The 24,932-nt window shown below is 39.8% G+C and overlaps 1 protein-coding gene across 1 annotated transcript; it reads right to left on the minus strand.

Moving 5' to 3' along the window:
- Window positions 1–2: 2 nt before the first annotated feature.
- Window positions 3–24,027, minus strand: shtn1 (shootin 1). Its single transcript, XM_051959804.1, has 13 exons — window positions 23,933–24,027; window positions 18,753–18,921; window positions 16,224–16,321; window positions 15,856–15,937; window positions 15,581–15,675; window positions 15,318–15,470; window positions 12,558–12,705; window positions 12,192–12,312; window positions 11,772–11,854; window positions 9,832–9,935; window positions 5,478–5,528; window positions 4,995–5,115; window positions 3–4,209 (listed from the first exon to the last, which is right to left on the minus strand). Exons 1-13 carry the CDS (start codon window positions 24,017–24,019, stop codon window positions 4,178–4,180), a joined length of 1,344 nt encoding a protein of 447 aa, XP_051815764.1. The 5' UTR covers window positions 24,020–24,027; the 3' UTR covers window positions 3–4,177.
- Between the last annotated feature and the right edge of the window lie 905 nt (window positions 24,028–24,932).

Below are 24,932 nucleotides of genomic sequence, written 5' to 3' on the forward strand. Positions count from 1 at the left end.
ATTGAGAAAATCCTCTGAAACTACATCTCGGGCAGTGATTTCCACCTGAAGACAAAGCCATGCCAACACTGGACCCTTTCTCACACTTCATCAGAAACGTGCAGGAGCAAAGCAGTATTATCTTACAACACCAATTTGTTGTTCTGACCCCAACGATCTAGAATACCACGAGGCAGTAAAAAATCTCACTGATTACACAAATATATTAACGGCTCTAAAAGACACTCATCACACTCATTCATAATTTTCAAGAATTGGACGACATCACACCATTGTGGAAATGCTGCACCTAAGCCTGAAATTATCAGCCGGATTTATAATGATTCTGTTTTTGAACAATGGGTTTCTTCTTGCCGGAAACGACATAAACAAGTGACAAAAGGCAATCCTACTAAAAGCGTAACGTCCAAAATGATTCATACTTTCTCAGCAATTGATGACGAAGCCTTTATTTTCCACCACATCAATCAAACAGTTCCTATAATTGCTAACAGTCTTCCTGCATGTCTCCACTGGGATTTCTGCTAGTTGTAGTGAGGCTCTCCATGTCCAGGAAGTTGTTGGTTCTGGATGGGATTCAGACCTGGACTCTTTTAGTGTCTTTTGTCTTCTTGTGTGCAGCAACACTGACTAGTGATCCACGACATCAGCTGACCAAGACCAGCATGCTGCATATTCACAAAAATCTGACACAATTTCAAGTGGTCTGAATATTTTTGTTCATTTAACATTTCTGACACAATATCTTCCCATTTTGTCACTTGGTTGTGTGATTTTGAGCCAGAAGAAATCAAACAAAACCAAAGAAGGTGTAATGAATCTTCTCTACAAATCAAAATTTTGCACGAGTAGGAATAATTTGGGGAGCAATTCAAACATCATATGAGCTTATTAGAGTGTGACAGAATTCAAATCGTTTTTGAGTCATTGTGCTCATTTGGCCAGTGGAAGCTGTGCTTTAATAAAACAGGCTATGAAAGGGCTGCAAGAAGCCGTGGGAGGATAAATGCCAGCGAACACACCCACCCACACACAGCTGTGACAGTGTTGTCCAACAAAGCCTGTCTCCTGTCTGTGCGGAATGCGCGAGGAAAAGGCCCCTTCATAACTGGTCAGCACCTTTGCTGACCCCTCTTGTAGCTCCTCAGTTTGTGGAGGAAGTGATTCTGTCAGTGTGGAACAACAGGAGAAGAGAGGCCGGCAGCAGCATCTCCCTGTCCTCTAGCATTGAAAAAAAAAAAGGCTGCCTGCATACAGGCGGGGAAGTGGAGGCGCTTTACAAGTGCTTTGTGTAGCAGACATACAGCTGCATCTGTGGGCCTGTCAAGCGAGTTATCCCTAATTCAAAGCTCTTTGCTGTGAGACAGACAGCAGACCCTGCTCACACTGCAATTGTCCTGTTTAACTTTTTAGGTTTGCAAATGAAAATGCAGACCGCATTACACTGGCAGGAGGATTAATTCAGTCCAAACAGAAAACAAGAATGGATTAACAACTGGGGAAAATGGCCGACTGACTCCCCACAGACTCCCACAGCTCATAATATGTTTACTGCATGGTGGAATTAATCACAAATTTTCCATCTTATGGTCCTGGACTTATGGTGGAGTAACAACAATCATTTTTAAAAAAATATTTTTAAGGTTTTTCTGCAGCTAACACAATGAAACGTGATTGAATAGTGGGTTCAGAAGGTCCAAACAGTTTGTCTGTTACACATGGCCCATCACGGCTACTTTTCAGGTGTATTGTTAAACATATATTTTGTTTTTATTTTGAACAACAATTCAACTGAACTCATTATGGTTTACATGTTTCTTTTATTTTTCGATGACTTATAAGTTACAGCAGCTCCAAATTGAATGTGTATTTTAATGACAAATGTCCTGCAGTTGGTAACTTTCTGTTGCATTCTGTTTGGCTTCTTGGCAGCTCACACTCAGTGTTGCTGTAAATGTCAGCTCGCGAAGACAACCTCTAATCAATGACACGTGCAGACACAAACTGAAGCTGGACACACAGCAGAGTCTCAACAGTGGCTCCCTGGCAGGCAATTACTGTGTTTGGGAAAATAAATGAAATGACTAACAAAATAGGTCAAATTAAGTGTTTCCTAGACGCACTAAAAGGACCCCTGTAATTGCTGGTCCCTGAAGGGACGAAAATACAAAAACAACAAAACATTATATTGTATCGGCCTGATGACGAGGGAAGAGATGGAGCAGGGAGAAGGGACGGTGGCCGCGGACAAGAGGCCGAGGGAAGAAAAGGACGCAGCATGGCTCGTGTAATTGCATGTTTTGCCTCAATCGGAGATGTGTGTATCATCCGTCAATCAACGTCAGCAAGGAATCGAGCCAGTCATTGACTTTGTTTCTGCTGAGGAAAGGAAGAGCGTGGCAGCAAATCCAAAGGACACTTGCGTCACTCCCCCTCTGAATCAAACACTATATTGTACGTTGGCATAATACTGAGCTATGGCAGGATGGCCTCGGCTAGAAGAACCTCATTAGACATGGAGGATATGAGGAGGCAGACACATAAATCAATACAAAGGCCTTCTCTTCTTTCTTCATTTTACTCCACTCAAGCAAGTCAACTGCTCACTCACACTCTAACCTCCAAGATGTTATCCAAGATAATCCTCACATCCTCATGCTACTTTGGTCATGAGCAAGTGGAGCAGGCAAATACAAATGTGCTCTCTATACACAAATGATTGGTTTAGAGAATCTACTCAGACAATTTCCTGGTTCTACGAGGTCCACTGTTGAGACTAAATCTGCTGTTAAATAAAATTAGAGTGTGACTTTGACTTCCTCTGACATTTGCTTCAGTGGAGTGGGGAATGAATGAATGAATGTGTGGAAGATGGAGGGGACTCTTTGAAGCGTGTTGCCGATGAATCTGGTTAGAGAAGAGACTTTGAAACACAATGACATTTCCTCCACGGTGTGAGGGGGGCGAATGGGAGTTGGAAATTGCACCTCAGTGCTAAATGAAGCCTAAAGCTTTAATTAACAGCAGCGCACAATAGGTGATGGACATCGGCCACAGTTCACAACTCTCATGTTTCACTCCCTCACTCGGGGAAGTGTCTGGGAAACGCAAGCAGGTGTCGGGGAAAACAAAACAACACGAGAGCTGCCCACCATTGTGGCTAAATCGGCAGCACAGTCATTGTGATTTTCAAAGAGCGCAGGCGGATCCTCTGCTCCATGCCTGACTTACACCCACCCCTGACTGAGGCTTCAAGCGAAAATCTACCCGAAGACACTTAAACACTTACAAAACTATGAAGCGTTTACAGTTCTGGACCTTTTGCAATACTTGACAGCTACTGATTAGCCCATTAAATAAGTGGCAAATAAGTCTTGCTGATACATACAGTACATGTGTGTGCATATCAACATGTGTACAACATCACATTCTTTTTAAGCAGGTCTGTTTTTGGCTACCAGAGCAAATAATTTTAAAGTTGCTTGATTTGTCGCATATCCTTGGAGGGATATGACCACAGACCAACGTAAATCCCTGAGGCACAATAGGTGAACACACTGCAGGGGGATGCAGTGAAGAGGAGGCCAGGAAAAAAAATAGCAGCCTAAGATGGTCGTGAGTGAGTTAGTGGGTGAGTGAGCGAGGGGAACAGTGGAAACAAAATATACCACAGAGGTCTGTAATTGCTCACTGGGAGGCTACAAGGTTAACGCTGGTCGAGACAGAACAATTCAGAGACATACTTTGCTTTGGCAAAAGCTCAAGGCTGCAAAACCCGCTCTGCTATTTCTTCACAGTCCAAACAATTAACTGAGCTTGTCGAAAAAGACCTGAATGAACCCTGAATAGGACGCCCGTCTTTCATTTCACTGAAATGAAACGGTCTCAATGTAAATGACTAACAAATCTGTGGTCTTAGTCCACACGATGCGTAATCTCTGGCTTGATTTACAACCACAAGAACTGCTGATTTGTCGTCATTCTGATGAGGAAATGCACTGACAGAATGACTGACTCCTCATAATATAGTCAAATTGTTCTTTTAAATGAATTGTGCATATATACAGTAAATTTTAATGTTATGATAGTAATTTTCAATCATTCTTATCTGTTACCCACACCCAGTCTACTACGTATGCAGACAGTTGTGAGGCTGAGCTCCGTCTGGTGGCACCCGTCACACTGCAGGGGAGAGGAAGGGATGGAGACCTGCACGGGAAGCAAACACTCATTGAAACATTCAGTTTTGTCACTTCTCACTCAGACTACAGCAAGTAACAATGACTTTGCTTCGATTTTGTCAGTGAGGTCACAGTGACATAATGATATCAGATTTTATTGTGATTGTATTTGAAAAAGGGTAAAAATAAAAGGCATAAAACGGTCAAAGAATCAAAAAGTGGTCAAGATCAACTTGTCCGACATTTTTAAAATGATGACATTGAGCCCTTAGGACACATGTAGTGTCTGACTGAAAAAAAGTCAGAGGATTTGTAGGCATGTTTCTGGTAACATGTTGAAACTGACTGAATTGCAGCAGGGGCCAGAGCGACACATACAGATCTACGTCATGAAGAATTAGAATTGGATTTGGAGGTAAATACCCTGAGCTGCTTTTTTTTCACTACAGGATCTATCATCCAAATCTACAAAATCACATTTACACCACCTGAGAACAAAGGCCAAACATTGAAGTGACCCTATAATACACTCCTAACTTATGTTCACAATTTTGCTACAAACAAATAAAATAAAAAAACAATTAAATTACAATTAAGAAAAAACAAAGATTACTGTTCAGAGTGATTAACATTCTGCACTAGATGTCTCTCATTAAGCTAATGAGACAGCCCTACAATGAATTCAACACAAAAGACAAGAAAGCACTGATAGCATGAATAAGCAACAATGATCGTGTCTAACGTGTCACCAAAAAGACCTGGTAGATGCATTACAGCCCACAGCAAGTTTAAAATCAAGGAGATGGAACTTACCAGCATTGTGTTGGGACTCCAGCGCATCCCGCCGTTGCAGCAGGATCCTCTGCAGCTCCTCATCGCGGTTTGCTGATGGAGAAGCTGCCTTTGGTTTGGGGGAGGTTCTATTGAAATTCTCCTAGACAGTTCAACAAAAACATATACAGATGGCCTAGTGATGCAAAAAAGACATCACAGCTCAAAAGTAGTAAATTGTTAAGAAACTCTAAGAATTTCAAATTTGTGTTGGAACTTTAACTGGAGTGGATGCATATTAACAATACAACAGGAAAAGAATATTACCCTCTCTAAAGGTTGCAGTAGCACTTTCTACAAGGCAAAATATTTCACTATTTTTCTAACTTTTGTTGAATTTTATCATATTGTGTTGTGTGAACACATCTGTGTACAGCGTAGAAAACAAAGTCTGCTCTGATGTGGAAAGTTAAACTGGTAAAATACGGCTGGTGAGAACATTTGATTGTATAAAAGTTCCATTACCATGATTCCTTTAAGTTCCTGAATGGCAGAATTAGAGGGCAGCCTCTCCATCTGGTAAGAGGAAAATAGGAGGGGAAAGATGGGTCTGGTAAATAAACAGCAGTCTGACACATTATACTTATTTTTCCTCATTCAGCACTTACAGGCTAAACTGCACCTCTTACCACAAAGACAAGACACTGCATTCGAGCACGACGATGTATGCTTTCTACAAGACGCAAATGTGTCAACGCACAATCATTTTGAGTCACGTCAATTTTCCCATCCTCATTATTTATAATTACTTTGTAGAGCAGGTCCTAATGCTATCTAATTTGGCAGAGTTGTTGAGTCGAAGGAACAAGCAGACTAAAAATGTCTTGGCCATATGTCATGTTTTATCAAAACAATAAGCTCTTAGATAATCCCACACACTGATGGATTTAAGAGCCCTGAACAATATAACCTCAACAATGTACAAAAAGCTCACTCGGGCCTCAGAACACTAGATGTCTGCAGCCGGTGGTTTGGTTCAGTGATTTCATCAAAATTGAAAACACATTTTCTCTCAAAGTCACACACATCCATTATCCATCCATCCCATTCACTCATGGCGCTCCAGTGTCACATTTTCATGTCTTTTGTCTGTCTTCAGTGTTTAGTGTTCACAACTCTGCAGCTTGTTCTGGACTTTTTTTGCATCTCTGTAGGTGGCGTTCTATTTTGTTTGTCTCACTAGCTAGCATGTTACGGTCAGTCCAAATAATTTTTCAGACACCAGACACAGAGGGTATAAAATGGCAACATAAAGACCTGCAGCTTCAGTAGAAAGTCAGTGGCTATAGACGCAAAATCTACACTACTGTTCACAAGTTTGGGGTCACCCGGACAATTTCACATCTTCCATGAAAACTCACACTTTTATTCATGTGCTAACATAACTGCACAAGGGTTTTCTAATCATCAATGAGCCTTTCAACAGCATTAGCTAACACAATGTAGCATTAGAACACAGGAGTGACGGTTGATGGAAATGTTCCTCTATGTAGATATTCCATTAAAAATCAGCTGTTTCCAGCTAGAATAGTCATTTACTACATTAACAATGTCTAGACTGGATTTCTGATTGATTAATTTAATGTTATCTTCATTGAAAAAAAACAGCAAAAAAAACAGCCTTTCTTTAAAAAATACGAACCTTTGTAATTGACTCCAAACTTTTAAACGGTACTGTAAATGGTCCCATGTCCAGCTATAATAAGGTTCAGAATATCATGAACCTCATCACACTTTGACAGAAGATCTGTTCTCAACTTTCAATTCACCACTGAAATCTTCAAATCTAACAAACCAATATTTGCTTCAAGCTGGCCTGTCTTATTGTCTCTCTTCATTAAAGGTCCCATATTATGCTATTTTTCAGTCACGTCATATAGGTCTCAGAAGCCCAAAACATAGTATTTAAGTTTGTTCGCCCCAAAATCATCCTTTGTTCGGAGTTTCAGCGGTTGAAAAATTCCCTCTCACCAGCTCTCCTCAGAACAGGCTGTTTCTGGGCCTGCTTCCAGGTATGCAAATGAACGCATCTGTCCGCGCCCACTCCCCCTCCCCTCTCTGGGAGAGGACGCGCTCAGTGCTACATTGGTGTCAGAAGTGGGATGGCGCTCGCCCGACTGCAGATGGAGGAAGAACTGAGGGAGCTCCAACAAGCTGTCACCGAGAGACTGAGCCGCCTCTTGGGAGCAAACCCAAGAGGACAAGAGCCGGCCAGCGGAGAGTTCGCTCTCGTAATCCCCGACAGCTCCACCACACCAAGAACCCGCCGCCCCTTGACGAAACGGTGGGCCGCCACAGGCAGCAGCCGCTAGCAGGAGAGATGCTCCGGCGGCCGGCCGCCGGCGGCCGGCCGCCGGAGCATCTCCCCAGCTGCCGGAGCATCTCCCCAGCCGCCTGCAGCCAGCCAGGGGGTTCTGGAGTGGCGATTCCCTCACAGCGCCACTCTTCTCTCGTTTCCCGGAGCTCGGCTTCTTGGTGCAGGTGCCGGGCAGTCTCGTGTGAAGTGACTAGGCTCATGGCACCGGGAGCAGCCGTCTGGAGAGCGGTGGCGATGTAGGCGGCTCGGTCTCTCGCTCCTCTTCTTCCCCGGGCCCGCACTCAGCCATCCTGACGTGCGGCTTGAAGGCGGAAGTTGTGGGGGGCCGGGACGTGAGCGTGCGTTTCGCTCTCTCGGCGCCTCGTAGTGCCTCAGCTGCCGGCGGCCGGCTGCCAGAGCATCTCCCCAGCCGCCGCCGGCCACCACCAGCCAAGAGTGGGGAGCCGCCCAGTGCCGCTGCTGCCACTGCCGCCACTGCTGTGCAGAAAGCAAACACTCAGCGAGGCACTACGAGAAGCCGAGAGAGCGGAACGCACGCTTACGTCCCGGCCCCCCACGACTTCCGCGTTCAAGCCACACTTCAGGATGGCTGAGTGCGGGCCCGGGGAAGAAGAGGGGCGAGAGACAGAGCTGCCTACGTCGCCGCATCGCCGCTGTTCTCTAGACAGCTGCTACCGGTGCCATGAGCCTGGTCACTTCGCACGAGACTGCCCGGCACCCGCACCGAGAAGCCGAGCTCCGGGAAACGAGAGAAGAGTGGCGCTGTGAGGGAACCGCCACTCCAGAACCCCCTCCCTCACCCAGGACAATGCACGCTGGTAGGACAGTGTGGTGTAGCAAGGCAGGGAGGAAACAGACAGTTTTCAAATTCGAACCTCATAATGAGGCTACTGCAACACACACTACTATAAGACACTTTCACAAAGTGAGGTTTGCATAATATGTCCCCTTTAAGTAGCTTATTAAGGCAGTGTCGATTCTGTTGTCACTAAAATACGCTCAAATTTGAAATTTATTATCGTTTATGTCAAGCATATTTTATGAAATGCAGCAAGAGTGACCAACAGGTGACAAATTGAAGATAAAAATGAAAAAGGTGTTCTCAGGTGTAAGGTATGATGTGCTGCTAAAACAGCTTCAATGCACCTGGACATCAGCTCTCCAAGTCTGTGGCAGTCTACTGGAGAGATGGACCACCAGTCTTTCAAAAGACATTCCCCTATAGTTATTTTGATAACATTACTAGAGAATGCTGTCAGACATGTCAGTCCAAAATCTCTCATTGGTGTTCAACTGTGCTAAGATCTGGTGATGTAAAGACCACAACATATCGTTTACATAACTTTCCTACTCATCCAGTCATTCAGTGAACTATCATTCCAAAGGGCTGGGAGTACTGGCTTGCTTGAAGAGACCATTCCATCTGGATGGAAATGTTTCATCACAGGATAAAGGTGATCACTCAGAAGAACTTTGTAATAATTTGCTGTGACCCTTCTATCTAAAGGGCAGAGGCAGCAAAATGCCACCCACAGCATAACAGAGTCACCGTCACCTCTCTGTAAGGGTCAAGCATCCTGACCTTCACTCTCTCTCTCTCAGTCTACGACATACTGAAGAATGGCTTTTCTGATCCTGACACGTTTTTCCACATCTGTAGACCAGTGCCTGTGGTTTACCCATCACTGAAACGTGGATTCATATTTGAAATGAGTGTACAGCATGATTATATATTACTATAATATCCTTCTCTGTGTAATTGTCAATGACTGAGTAGCGACTGAAGCACCTGCCATCCCTCTGCCAACACGTTCTATCATCTCTCCATAGTGACTGAGGATATATGCAAAATGATGTACTGATTTAATACTGAGAATACTGAGCTTCACATAGTTAACAACACCTTAATGCATTTTCAATGCATTTCTCTTTTATTTGCGTTGTGATTTTATTTACATTTATCTTTATCTAGATTTTTAGTAAATTTAACAAAGCAACAGACATTTTTTGTCTCCTCACTGAATTTAAACGGTAAGTTTGTGATTTTTAGTTCTCTTAGATCAGCTAGAGCATTACAGGGATTTTTAAGTTGGTCCACATAAGTGTAATATAAGTCTGAAAGAATGCTTGTATTGGAATAAAAACAGTTCAATTTGGATAAAATTTAGTTCATGTTTATCAAAGTAGATTGTATTGAAAATAGTTTAAAGGAATTACATATCGCTTCAAATTCTTTCAAATCTGAGTTTTGTGAAAATGCACAGTGGAGAGTACGTAGTTGCAGTATCTAGTGCATGATTACAGCCACATAGCATCTACAGTGGAGTGTACCGGAGCAAACAGGGCAACATAACGCTGCAATGTCTTTACCTTTTACTGACAGTTTACTGCCATGAGACTACAGGTTAAAAGCTTTCATGAACTGGCATCCGAAATCAAAAACACAGCAGATCACGGATCACATCAGGGTAGAACACGATTTAAGAAGAGCAGTGAAGTTACCTGTCTCCTTGGTATTTGACGCGGCTGGCTGACAGGTCGAAGTTGGATGCCTTTCTTGATCCTTTGCATCATTTCATCCACTGCCTGCTGCCTGACATCCACTTCTGGCAGTGGCAGACACACAATAAGCAAGAGATAAGCATGTCTAAAACTTCAGTTGTTTTGTCTTTAGTGGCTTTACTGACACTAAATATGAAACACTACCTAAAATAGTGTTTAACGCTGTACCACCGTGTAATTCACAGGCATCATTAGCTCTGCAATTGAAATAAAGTAAATTTAGATATAAAAGCCTGACAATGGCAAACCCTTAGGAGTAATCTGTGAAGTTTTTTGGGGGAAGAAACTCCATCTTTTCCATTATTATGCCTTAAATAATGTCCTGCATTGTATGACTGAGAACTTCATAGGTGGATTTGGTTGTACTCGTGGAAGAGTCCATAATTGCTTTGATGACCGCTAATTTTGCATGGTTCAAATTAAACCTGTAGAGTTCAGAGCCTTTGTAGTGAGAGGTTAACAAAATTATTCTAAACTGAGTTGTCTCTATTCAGAAAATCTTCATCCAAAAGCTTTGCAAGAAATTCACAAAGATGACAACAAAAAAAATCTAATTCTAATAATGCCACCCAATCGCAAAGACGTGTGAATATTTAATTTTCTAACATAAAACATTCAATGGCAGACACAAAGAGACAATAGTTACTGAGATGTCTTTAAAATGACACACAAAAACTATTTTGTGTGAAAGTAATAGTAAAATATTTTTCTCCAACACTCATAAAGAGACTATTATTCAGGTGTCAGAGTAGACGATCCTTGGGTAGCACCTATTCAGCCCTGTATGTAATTCCAACAAATACCCCGTGCATAGTGCCCAATTCAGGCCGCACATATTCAAAGCGGTTTAACAAAATGAGGACGCAGCATAGCCTGTGCAGTCAACATGGATGTCCTACCTGTTTCAACAAGTCAAGGCCTCCCTTTGGTTTGCACAAATTAAAGAATTTAACATCTTGACCTAATAGGCCAATGATGGAGATTTTGAGCTAGAATTTGTCATTCACTGTTTGTTACAATGTTCTTGTTTCTACACACAAGTGACTTTGACTGTAAATGGAAAAGGCCAAAACAAAATCTGAAAGGAAAAATTAGGATTCAAGACCAGTTCTCCTCCATCTACTGAATGAAACAAAGCAGCCATGAAGAGTATAACATACAAAATGAGCATGCATTACATAAAGAAAGAAAAGATACAATGAATTTTGAGAGACTATGAAATACAGAATATAGATATTAATGTCTGCAATAGACTGGCTACCTGTCAGCAGTGAAACTGCCTCACACCCAAAACAAGCTGGGATAGACTCCAGCCTCCCTGCAACCCTCTACAGTACGAAGTGGTTTTAGATAATAGATGTATGAATAGATATTAATGCAACATTTCCTTTTCTGTCATCACAAAAAGACATAATTTGGAACAGAATAGAACATCTGAATGAAATTGAGGGCCCTGTGATAGACTGGTGACCTGTCCAGGACCTGTTCGGCCTGAACAAGATGTCAAAATCATACATACTTAGAAAGCTGCAAAAAGCTTGTGCTGCTTGCCCTGATATATCAGAAATTGTTTGGATATAAGTTAAAGCAGTTGAAGGCCAAAAAAATGCAGGATGCAGAAAATCAACATTTACATCAGTTACTATTGTTACTGTTGTTTTTACTTTATTATAATTGTGTTTCCAACTGTGCATGCATTATTACTGGTGGATTTTTTTAAACGGCCTGTAACAGAAATTGCACTGCATATTGTGAAAACTAATGGTTTAACATATTTCTTATTTTAATATTTCTGGTATAATTAATAGGTTTAGTCATAAAACATGTTGTGTGTAGCAACAGTACATGAAATGCACATTTTGTATTTGTTTGATGTGTACCTGGTGTCTTGGGAGAGTCCTGGTTGACCAGTGGGATGTCACCACTGATGTCTCTTCTCTTTCGAATCAGCGACAACAGTGAGCTGTAGGGGAAAACAAAACTGAATTTTGGGATCAGTTAAGTGTACTGCAGTAGTGACAGTGAATTTTTTCCAACTTTGTTATGTAGATTCTCAAAACTGGGATGTTTCTGTGCGTCCTGAACTGTAAGCTGCTCACTTCACATAAAATCACCTTGATGACTGTTATTAAATACACAAATTATACAAATCCTTGTTTATATTGTGGATAAATAAATGGCTTTCTGCGATTTGCAGGTTAATCAGTTGGGCTTATTAGTCACTGGACACATCAACAATGCATCATATTGAAAATGATTTTCCAAACTGACAGTGATGAGAACAAATTGTGAGATCAAACCTGAGTGGATTGGAAGCAGTGGCTGGGGCTGGAGGAGGTGGAGGTGGTGGTGGTGGTGGTGGAGGTGTAGGAGCTGGTGGTGGGTTGGTAGCGACCTGCAGCTTCTTCTGGAGCTCTTCAACTGGCAAAACAAACACATCCAGATATAGTACACACACCACAACAGCACCAAGGACAGACAAAAGTAACTACTATAATCAACAACAAATGAAGGGAATGCCGTGGACATACATTAAATGAGGCCGATTAGAATTGTTGTAGCCTACATACATGATGATACATCTACAGAAGTAGTACTGTGCAGGCCTACATAGTGTTCGATGCCCATAGTGCATCCCATCATTACGATTCCAAATTTGCCCTTACCTGTAAACCGCAGATCCTTGACCTCAACTTCGGCCTTCGAGCATTTGCTGCTGCACTCCTTCCTCTCCTCCTCCAGAAGCTCCAGTTTGCGCTTCAGTGCCATTATCTCCTTCTGAGCCTCACAGCTCCTTAGCCTGTCTTCCATCTGCTTTATCTGAAGGCGGACCAAGAACAGGGCATGCTCAGTGTTACACAATATTGAAGGTTCTTGTTCATGCTATGTAGGATCTGTACATCAGGGTATGACGTGTGTTGTTAAGTTTACGCATCATTGCATTTTAAAAACTCTCAGAACTGCATTAACTCATTATACCTCGACTGACCCATTAGGACTTGTAACACAAACATACAGTGGCTCCAAAAGTATGATGTAAATATCTGGAAATAAAAGCTGAAATGTTGATTTCTTGTCTCATATTCATCGTTGATGTCAAATGCCATCAGATGTCATCAGAGAGATAGCAAAAACATTACACGTGGCCAAATCAACGGTTTAATACATTTTTTAGAAAAAAAACCACACTGATGAGCTCAACAGCACCAAAAGATCCGAAAGACCACGGAAAACAAGTATGGTGAATGACCTTTCCCTGGTCTAGAAAAACCCAATCACAACAGCTGGCCAGATCAAAAACACTCTCTAGGAGGTAGTGTCAAAGGCAACAATAAAGAGACAATCTTACCAGAATGAATACAGAGGGTTCACCACAAGGTGGAAACTATTGGTGAGCTGCAAAAGCAGGAAGGCCAGACTAGAATTTTCCAACAAATTTAAAATCAAAAAGAGCCTGTGCAGTTGTGGAACAACATCCTATGGACAAATAAGACAAAGATCAACTTGTACCAGAATGATAGGAAGAGAAGAATCTGGTGAAGGGAAGGAACTGCTCAAGATCCAAAGCAAACCAGTTTGTCAGTGAAGCATGGTAATGGTAGTGTAATAGCGTGGGCATGTATGGCTGCCAGTAGAACTGGTTCTCTTATATTTACTGATGATGTGACTGCTGACAAAAGCAGCAGGATGAGTTCTGAAGTGCTCTGGGAAAAATTCATTTCACTTGCTGTAGACAAAAGTGAAGGGAAAATGTCCCAAGAACAAGCAAGAACTGAAGACAGCAGCAGTAGAGGCCACCACCTGGTGATGTCTGTGGGTTCCGGCCCTCAGGCTGTCATTGACTGCAGAAGGATTTGCAACTAAATATTCAAAGTGACAATTTGATTTATCATTATGTTAGTTTGTCCAATTACCTTTGGTCCCTTAAAAATGTGGAGGGCACATTTAAAATGTGTTGCAATTCCTAAACTGTTCACCTAATTTGGGTGTAAATACCCTCAAATTAAAGCTGAAATCCGAACTTAAAGCGCATCTTGACTGTTTCATTTCAAATTAATTGTGGTGGAGAAGAAATTCTGAACATCTAGCCACACACACACACACGCACGCACACACATAAATATATCATACTATAAGTATTCCACAGGAAATATTTCAGTTGTACAGCTGAGGAGGAGTTGATCTGCAGCATAGCGCTGGTTGTGGTGGCTGCAGCTCCTGTGGTGATAATTTCTAATAAATAGCATTGGGCAGCTGCCAGTTGACATCCAATCATCTACTCCCCAGCCACAGTTCCTTAACCAGTGTTTTAATTGTTCATCAAATAAAAGGTATGGCTTACCTCCACCCTAGCACCAGGAGAGATCAGTGATCCCTCTCAACTCTAATTGTTTTCCATCAGTGCCAGAGGAAGTGGGAGGGAGCTGGAGGCTCTTCTGCTGTTTCAAATCATTAATCTAGCAGGTCATGGCCTCTTGGTTTTACTGTCAAGGCCCATGATAATTCACCAGGCACCCTATGTAATTAACCAGCTAAATAAAAATCTTGTTTTGATGCATATGAATTAAAGGCAATATACAGCTGCAAATCACATGGATGATTTACATATGTTTTATTTTTTCTGTTTCTATTGAGCTAAATTTAAATGAATGACAGTGCAAGTGATTTTGGTTGATTGCCACTATAATCTGTTCATAACGTGTGTCAAATAACATACTAGGTAATGGGTCTCTGCAACCAAGCTGTCCTCCAGCACCCACAGTAAGAGTTACTACTTTCAAACTTAATACAATATTTATACCCAACTTCTACTAATATTTTTTTATTAGTTATTTCTTTGTTTTGTTTTGATTCTCAAACATGATTCAAAAACTGCAGCAAATCATCCAGAGATGGATAAAATCATGGTGGGGCCACCATGACCTAAAGCCTGACCTTTTTTCAGATTCTGTTTTCTTATGCAGATCTGTTCCTTGAATAACTAGAGAAATAGTTTATGCTTGTTGTAAATTACACTACTATTATTGTTAGAATTGAGTTGCTAACGTACTAGAAGTTACCAGACTGTTTGAATAGAAAAATGTATCACCTGTATTATTTCAAAAAGACTATTAGAGGCTTTTTTTGGATAATAGGCCTACATTTCAGTCAAAAGCTAACATGTCTTAAGCTCCCACTATATGTACATGTGGTGCTGGTAAATAAAAACATTTGTTCCTGCCACTGCTTTAAAATATGGGTTTGGATTTTTCTCTTTATAAGTACTTGGTCTGAAAACATAGTAAGTAGAAACGTTTCCAATTTACAAGTGCTTAGATATTTATGAGAAAACACACATGGACAACTCATAGTGAGACTTGCTATCCACATGCTTGAAGATTTTACAATGGATGCCAAATCTGAAAATATGTGTTGAGGTTGTGCACACGGACCTCGTTCTGGTGCTCCAGCCTCTGTGTCTCCAGATCCTCTGTCAGTCTGGCAACCTGGCTCAGAGCATCCTTCAGAGCTTCACTTAGCGACGAGCTCTCTATCAGGATCTGACTCTGTCTCTTCAGCTTCTTTTGCTCCACCACCATCTGAAAGGGCCACAGATTAAATGAATATTTCATCGTGGGGAGTCAGAACATATTGTTGCAATTGACAAAACATAAAAGCGGAACATGGAGGACTACTGTAAAAGACCCACTGTTCTGGCAAAGTTCTCTGCCTCCGTCCTCAGGTCTCGCTCCAGGTTCAAGGTGTCCTGTAAAGCACTGTATTCTTCCACAGCAAACTGAGACACTGGACAAAGATTTCCACATGAAGAGATTTATGGATCTTATTGGAGAAATGCTACATGCTCTATTCACCCTATATCAACAATCAATAATTGTGTATATCCTCTTTTTACTCACTAGATGAATAATAATCATTTTCCTGAAATGAAGACCACATTTCTATACAAAATGCAATCCGTCTTACCTCTGTTATATCTCCCCAGGAGCTTCTTTTGCTGCAGTGTCTCAGCAATTAAAACTGTGTTATCATGTTTTTCTTTCAGCAACTGTAAATATAAGGACGGATAAAGTAAAGACACAATGCAGAGAAAGAAATACAGCTGTTGTACAGCACAGAAAACATGTACAGTGTTTTTACTTTAGGTGAAACTTCGGGCATATGTCAAGGCGGTCAAGGATTTTAATATAATTCTCTATTAATATTATTCTTCTTTTAGTTTATAGTTTAACTAGTGATTACTGTATCATTAATCTCAAATTTGCTCATTGAAGTCACTCACATTAAGGTTTCAAGATTTTAAGCTTCTTTTAATTAAAAATGCTCAAACTTACTTCCTCCCTGGTTTCCCTCAGTTGTTCTCTTACTACCTCATAATCACTGATCGCTTGATTTTTCTCCTTCAGTGTCAAGTCCAACTTATTTTCAAGCTCTGAAACAATAACAACAACAACAATTAAGAACAGTTGAGCAGATTTCTTACACACTATGCTGTAGGACACTGAAAACATGAAGGTGAAGTTCTACAGGACAGCTGTCCAAATATGGGGGACGACGGTTTGTGATCAGTTTTTGTCTCTTGAGTTGGTAACCAAAACATTATACTCATAATACTCAAGGAAACAGTTTCCATTAATTGTCAGATAGTGGGTGCTATTATGTGTACGTTAGTACAACAGCAGAGTCATGTAATGTATTCCACGTTTCCCCCTTTTTCTCACATGGATGTGTTCAAATGTATATATTAAGACAAAACCCTTGAGATGTACCATCCAGTTCTTGAAACAAAGGAAACTCAAGACATCCTGTTTTCATGCTGAGTTTGGCAGATAATTCCTTCATAATAATCGGAAGTAATGGACAAAAAAAGACAAACAGCTGGCAGAAGCAGAGTGGTGAGTATGTCCTAATAGCTGTAATGATAGAGTGAGTCAAAATGAACAATATACCAACTTTACCATGTGAGCTGTTGAAATGTGCTACAGGTAATTTCACCCCTCAGCGTTATTTTTTTTTTAACAGACCTTTGCTCGCCACTAGCCTGTATTTGCTGCTGTGTCAAATTACAGAATATGCAGAATATTTATTCCAAGACAGCTGTAAAAAACTGAGAACCCACAATAATATAATGTACTGCACATTGTTTTATTTCTTAGTGATATGTGTTTGGAAAGCTAGATTCTGAGGGAATGAATATGCTGTGAAATAAAAAAAAACAGCAGCAGCATCAGCAACACGGTATTGTTAAAAGGAATAATGTCAGTCAGTCACAGTCCGCTGCATGAAATTTTAGGAATTTCTGTGCTCAGGAAATCTGAGAAACACTTCTGTTCCAAAATCTTTTAAATTACAGAGAGATTAAATTTGTTAATACAAAGCAGCTCACAGCAGGACCAGGCTGAGACATTTAGGAGGGTATTTAAGCAGAAACAGGTCACTGACACCTAAAACTGTTTTTGAGGAGGGATGGAATGCCCTTTGTTAAGTAGGACAAGGATTCTGTTGAACAAAATTTCCATTAAGTGAAAATGCTATTAAAAAAATGTGGGAACAGATGAACAGTTTGACAGTGGCAGAACCTTACCCGTGTGCTTAGCTCAGAATCTACAACAAATGCTCTCGGATCATATTTAGCTGAAATCTTCATATGGTTAGGGGAAAAAAGTACTCTACAGCCAAAGTATCCCATGTGTTCCCTGACAGGAAGTGCTTTGACTAGCTGTCTATTAACATGCAATTATGAAATTTCAACATAATAAGCCTACAATCTTTGAGGAAGTCAACTTATTTCTGTATTCAGTCCTTTTCTACATCAGAGTATATCATTTGCAAATAACATGATTATCTCTCTATTTTAATGCCAACAGCCTTGTACAACATGACGGGAAAAGCATCATGGAGTATGAATCCATTATCACCCAAGGTATAATTACTGATTGACTAAAGGAACTGACCATGACATTTCCCAGAGGCAGCTGGATGGGAAGGAAAACAATTCACTAGGACAGTACGGTACTTCAGACAGTTTGAAACTGACTGAACATTTGGACTTGGTAGCTACCTGCTTCATGCATATGCAAAGAACAGCTTAGCACTTATAAAAATGAGTCATTTTCTTGTTTGACCCTCCACATATGTTTGTATTGTCTTTGAATATCTAAATGTGAATGGGTAATTGAGCATATATAATCTCGGATTAAAAGAACTATTGACCGAGGCCTCAGTAATACAGACTAAGAGACCGCACTTTCAAAAAGTTAGGTACACTCGTCACATGTTTGCAATTAATGTTGCCTTTTCCATATTTGTAATAACAATCCTTTCTCAAGTTCAAGTGTTTTAGATGTCAAATATTAGACAAACACTGTATTTCAGAATGACATGATCGTGACTGTATTGTTAATGTACACCTTCTGCATTTTTGCAGATTTCCCAGTATACAGTAGCTCAAGTTGGAAAATCATTGGGTCATTCACCTCCCATAAAGCATCAAGACTTTACTGCAGCATCATGTTAAAAGTCCATATCTCTCTCCATGCATTCATGCTGTAACTCTGGATTTCTGTAATATCTATACATTTTCTCTGAAAAATGTAATTCAAAGCGTAAACATATCAGTGTCTGTTTTCTAAGACTAGCTAAGTAACATTCCCCACCAGTAAATTTACTCTGACATGCAAATTCAAAGGATCTTTTGTCATTGCTGCTTGTTTGATGACGAATGAATGAATGAACGAATGAATGAGTGAATGAATGAATGTTGTGTCCACATGGCTACAGCTGTAAATACAGTAGAAGTATAATGTATAAGGAAAGTTGTGACCTACAATACATTACAGTTGGAGGATTTAGACATCGTGTACCTGAGATGGTGTTGCGGCACTCGTCGGAGACGCAGACATTGACAGCTGCATGAAGGTTCCCACTCTCCTCCTCTTCATCCTGAAGGTTGATCTCTGTGATGGTTTCTGGGCTGAGGTGAGACAACAACAACATGCTCTTCCTCTTCAGAGAGCGGTTCTCACGGTTCAGCTACAGTAAGGGGGAAAAAAGAGACGCACAGAGGACATATGCAGGCATCTTAATGGAGAGAAGAGTCAACAATGCTATGGAGAAAATGCTTAATACCACTCTTTAACTGTCTAAAGGTGCTGTTTCATTTTTTTTCTCTGTGGTTTATCTTTTGCACCTACAGCCATCCAGTAGATTTTTCCAAGTCTGTTGTTACGATCCAGTGGTATTCAAAGAAAGTGAATCTGCAAAGAATTTAACATTTCTATCCATTTTTCTCAATGGTATTTCACATTAATGATCAGCATCATGGACAGAAATATATATAAAAAAAGATCTTAGTTAAGGCAAATCTGACTAATATTTGACAGGTGGCTCTCATATTCCAAAATGAGTCTTTGGATATTTGAGTTTTATGAGCTATAAGCCATACTCACCTAAAAGAAAACATAATTGTCTTGAAATATTTCACTTCACTTGTAATAAATATAAATTTTTAACTAAATAATGAAAAAAAAAACATTTTTTCCAATAGCCGAATTATTTGAGATGCATTTATATTTGCTGACAGTGGAGACAAAATTCAAAATTTTAACAGGAAGAAACCTCCAATAGAATCAGAGTCAGGGTGAGTTGCCATCTGCCCTTAAAGGCTTCAAGTGGGCCATTAGTAACCATTTTACAGTAGTATGTGAATATTAGACTTCTGTCTGACTGACTATTTTCACTCTTATTGTAACCAGCTAACTGTCACTTCCTGCCTTCTGTTTTCTGTACTTGCACTTTCTAGTAACGCAGGTACACTGAGTTATTAGAAAAGCAGCCACACTGAGGGAGAGGTCCGAGTTGTCAGTATGGCAATTATGGTGACAGTAGCTTTTAAAGCCTGTATTAATTATTTAGGCAAAAAGAAAACACACAAAGTAAATAAAGATTCACATTTGAATGTACTATTCTTTCTCTATGTCCTTTACATACTTAATCTTAAAATTACAAAGTTACATTTAAAATCTAGATGGGTTGATTAATTTGCACAATTAATCACTGAAGCTGTTTCGCAGCACCTCTGTGACTTCTGTTAGACACGACACAGTAGCAAAGGGGCTGCAAACATACAGAAACACTAAACATTTTAGAACTTATACTCTTTTAAATAAAAAAGAAATCCCACATAATTTGCACTCAACAGCACAGTAATAATGATGACACTGAAAAGAATAAATGCTTTCACTATATCACGATATGAAATTACATGGTGCAGAAACAGCACAATGCATGTTGTATTCAGCACATGGTACCGCATTTTCATTTTCTAAATCTACATAAAGTCACAGGTGCGCTGTGTATTAAGTTAGTGAAAATCATTCAAAGAAATAAAATAGGAGAGCAACAGACATGGCAGATGAGATGTTTGTTCTGATTTTCTCTTTTCTTTGTCCCCGCAATCAGTCATAATGGCAGGACATATGCAAAAGGAATGATAAGGTGCGAAAAGCAGCGATCATTAGAGTAGCACAAGCCTGAAGAAAAAGGCAGTGAATATCTGTTCTTTAGCTGTAATCACAGTTTTTTGATGTGACATGTATTTGCATTTCTGTGTATCATATTTTTCTGCATGATTATCACTTCTAACACGTATTCTTTGTGGTGTTTTTCTCTGAAATTCTTTGCAAATGATCTGCTCCACACGAGGCATACACTAAACTGCCACAATGGACATTCCATTTCTAAAAGTTCAATCATCAAGATGGCCATATGTATCAATTAAGGAGACCATTACTAAGTAAAACATGAATGAAGACTATGGAAAGGAGATGGATGCCAATTATGCATACTTCTTGATGTCATCTGACTGGAGAAAAGTGCCTGTGGAGCAGCAAAAGGAAAGGGAAATAGAAAAGGCAAGCCATAAAGGAAACATTTATTAATGGCATCCTGGTGGGAGCAGATTGCAGCAATTCTATCTTTTGATGACACCCTTCAGACTGCATCTTTTTTTCTGAAATGCAATCAACAATACATAACATGGAATCACATTCTTTTGATAATAATCTACAATCGGTGAGAGATGTACATATGAAATTACATACTCAGACAAATCAAGGCTGACATAGCATCAGGCTAGCGCTCTCTGGAGGTCACCATTACAAAGTCACAGCCCTTCATTTTACCTTGATCACACATCCAACACAAAAATATTAAGCATCAAAGCCACATTCTCATATTCTGACTGGTTTTAAATTGCCAACGCCCTCCGGATGCTTTTTAATTCAAAATGTTGACGAGTTAAGGAATTGCTCTAAACTTTAGTTTCTCTCATAGTGGCCTTGGGAATATTTGGTGTGTCAAATTACCATCATCGGGTACAAAGAAATTAACAGAGTTCAATTTGTCTGTCCACCTTCTTGTGTATTCTTGGTTTGATTTAAATGTAAATGAGTAATAAACTGATGTCAACACTTTCCCAGTCTATGAATTGTGACTTTACAGTTTTGTTGAAAATGCTGCAGAAAGATCGACATTGTTAAAAAAGAAAATTCCAACTATATTCTATTCGCAGTACTTATGGATTCGCAGTACTTATGGATTAATGGGGAATAAATGTGCTGCTTTTAACTTAAGTAAATGAATAGCTGATGCATGTATATAATCTATTCTAATCAAGGACCTGTGTCTGTCTGCCCCCCACAGTGAGTGCTCATGCACCCTGCTATATTAGGCAGACACAGGGAGTTCTAGTTATACACACTGTTTTATATCAAGGCAGAAGAGGAGGAAAGAAGCAGTGACCAAAGGCATCAAATAAAGCTTGAAAGAGAGTAGTCACTTAGACTGCCACGAAGCAAGCTTTTAGCCAGTATATTCTTAAGAACAAATAAATTCATTTCAGCTGTCAGGAATGGGCTAGTTTATTGCTGCCTCTTAGCGCCCCTCTTCAGTGGACATACACTGATACATTATGTCTTTTCTGAAGGCAATTCTAGTACTCGGTCAGTAGGAAGAGAAATGTGACACAAAATAATCTCCCACATTTCAAGGCAATGACAATTCGTCACGTCTGATTCTTTATCATCGGTTGCTAAGAATTCACTTTGTAGAAACCCTGAAATTCCAAGCTAACAAATTTTCATCCATAGAGTACAGTGACAAAGTACTACACACAATACTGCAGCATATTTGGTGGGCTCTGTAAGTCTCCTGTTTTTCATCTGACAATATGGTCTATGTTTATCTTCATCTTTGAAACTTATTTTGGAAAAAACAGGCACAAAAGCACATTTCGATAGTCGTACAGAAAAGAACACAGTTTCACACTGTTTGTTTACCAATTCATATCAACAGTCATCAGTTCTCTTACCCAAGCTTGTTTTATAACTTCACTCGTGTTTATTATTCTAATCACGATAAAGGGACCAATGTTATTTTAACTCAGACCCTGACTTGTCCCTAATCCTAACCAGAGACGATCACAAGTTAACTAAAAACAATATACTTGTTGCCTGTTTTTGTCCAGCTTATAGAAATTACTTTGAAAGATAAAAATTTGTGTAATCAGATCTAAATGGTATAAATATGTGCTTCAGATAATGTAGCAGAAATACTGGCAGCACATGTGCTATTGAGCCTGTGAGCTGATGTGGCTGCACAGGTGTGGCACTCGTTGCTCACGAAATTAAGGAGAAATAATAATGATAGAAAATTTGATTGCGTGCACTTATGCTCATTGTCATGTCAGCATTTATTCCAAAATTTACTCAACTTTTCTTAGGGTAATTTGTATACAGGTGGTCAGCAAAATGAGTGTATGTAAGACTTTCAGTATTTTGACATGCAGTAAAAGTCTCGCTGACTTGGAATCAAACCGGGGAAAAGCTGTTTGACATTTCTGCCAATATGCACCCGAAACCATACAGCTAGTGAGTTCCTACAGTTTCTTTGACTTTTGACACTCAGACGACTTTTGGCACCAAGATGGGCTGTGTTCTAATTGGTGAGTTCAGATCTTCCATGTTGCGCAGCTCTCAGTACTAGTATTTTTTTTCCGACCTCATGTGATTGATTTTTTTTTGCACCAGATGCCACTGCTGTAAATTATACTACAAAAATGAAAGTATACTTCTCCAGTCAACAGCAACATTTATAATATATGTGATATATGATTATGTTAAATCTTGTAATAATAACAGTAGTAGTTAAAAGCCTTTAACCTTTACAAAATATAAAATGACTTGGACCAACGAGTAACGGAAAATAGCAGGTAAGCACCAAGTATCCCGAAGGTCGATTTTTTTAACAAACCTCGCTATGTTATGGTCATTTGAGCCAGTAAAACTTTTACTTGTCAGCCGTGGAAGATGAAGATGGAAAACAAGTCAAAGGACAAAGGGGGACTGAAGGCCGAAAAACGGTAAAAAAAAAAAAAAAAGGCCTTAAAGTCGACCTTCACCATAATTCTCCCTCAGTCCCCTACTGCCCAAAATCTGGTCCAACCAGGTGGACTGTGAGGGCTTTTGTCCAGAAATTGAATGAGAAATGATTACAGTGATAAGCTCAGCACCAGTGGGCTACAAAATTACTATGTGCTGGGCTCCCCCACTCTCAATCACAACTCACATTTTAGCAAGGACTCTAAAAAAGTGTGCTCTGAATCAGAAGAATCCAGTGCAATTTCAGATACTAAGATATGGGGACAGCAACAGTGCTGAAGGACCACAGAGTGCTTTTGACTGCAACATAAAAAAAAAATAGGTCGAGGTGATAGTTATGGAAATACAATGAACACATCATCATGGCTCAATCAATAATATAGTATGTATCCAGCCAAGTTTGCTCTAAATCAAGAAATCCTGCATTTCCTATAACATTATTTCTCTTTTGTTTCAATTTAATGACACTATTTTATTGGTTGTTACCATGTTTAGTAGATTTAAATTCAAATTGAATCTGAGGATACTTGTCAATGTCAGCAACCTGTTGATATTATAGTCAGTGTTTTTAAACCATATTGTAGACAGCATTTGTCCAAACATACCTTGGAAGCCAGCGATTCTGCACTCTCTCTACAAACCCTCTCAATCTGCAGGTTTTCCTGAATAGAATTGACCTCTTCAATGACCATCTGAGAGACTAGGAAAAACAGAGAACACCAGACAAAGAACATGATAAACCATTTTATAACTTTTTGTACAGAACCAAATGTCTAATCCAGCATATACTGAAATCTTAAGTGCAATCTCACAACATGGCTTCTATTACATTTTAAATTTACAATCCAACTGATCAGAGCCTGTAATGACACAAAATACACCGGCTGGCATGACATTGTTGGCACTCATACATATTGTAGTACAAATATTTTTGAAAGGAAAAATAAAGGTTATTTCAATTATGTTCACTGCTTTTTTTTTTTTTAAGGAAGCACTAGGTTTTTGTGTTGCACGGAAGTCCAGTTAATTCTCATTACTTAACTGAAACCACAATGTTTCCCCCACTTTAACCGCTGGCATGAATGGATATTGTAGGAGATGCAAATTCAACACAGTGTCATTTGGAGATCCATTCATTGACTGAAAATGTCTGACTATATGGTTTTTGCTATATTACTATGCACAAGTATCATTTTTATACAAGGGCTGTTCAAAGCTAACGTAGAAGTAAAAATAGCAATAACTCTTTAAAGTAAATTCTTAAATATCAAATCACAAATTTGCCTTCAAGTGATTACAGTCTGTACAAGATTCGACACCTAGTATCCTTAGGGACACAATTCAGGTGAGGAAATATCCAACATCCCCAAAAACTGTTTATGAGGAAAGAATAAAGGAAATAAAACTAAGAAAGAGTGACAGGGGAGGGACTCTTCTTTGAATGTGGACAGACAATAAATGTCGGGTGTACAGAGAAAGACCAAATGAGTAAAATTACAGTACAGAAAATATTTACAGCCAATAAAAGTTCTACATTTTTTGAATTAATATTTATTTTTTAAACTTATTGGCTTCGTTCCATAGGGAGAATACAGAGACAGGAAA

The sequence above is a fragment of the Acanthochromis polyacanthus genome, chromosome 15 (genome assembly GCF_021347895.1).
Source record: "Acanthochromis polyacanthus isolate Apoly-LR-REF ecotype Palm Island chromosome 15, KAUST_Apoly_ChrSc, whole genome shotgun sequence".
NCBI lineage: Eukaryota > Metazoa > Chordata > Actinopteri > Pomacentridae > Acanthochromis > Acanthochromis polyacanthus.

Bases quoted from the DNA above. Each gene is read 5' to 3' on its own strand.
- shtn1 (XM_051959804.1), bottom strand. From the start codon at position 24,019: ATGGTCATTGAAGAGGTCAATTCTATTCAGGAAAACCTGCAGATTGAG. The intron at 15,938-16,223 runs GTAAGTTTGAGC...TTATATTTACAG, and splicing joins TGAGGGAAACCAGGGAGGAA to TTGCTGAAAGAAAAACATGA. The intron at 12,313-12,557 runs GTAAGGGCAAAT...TTGTTTTGCCAG, and splicing joins CAAGGATCTGCGGTTTACAG to TTGAAGAGCTCCAGAAGAAG.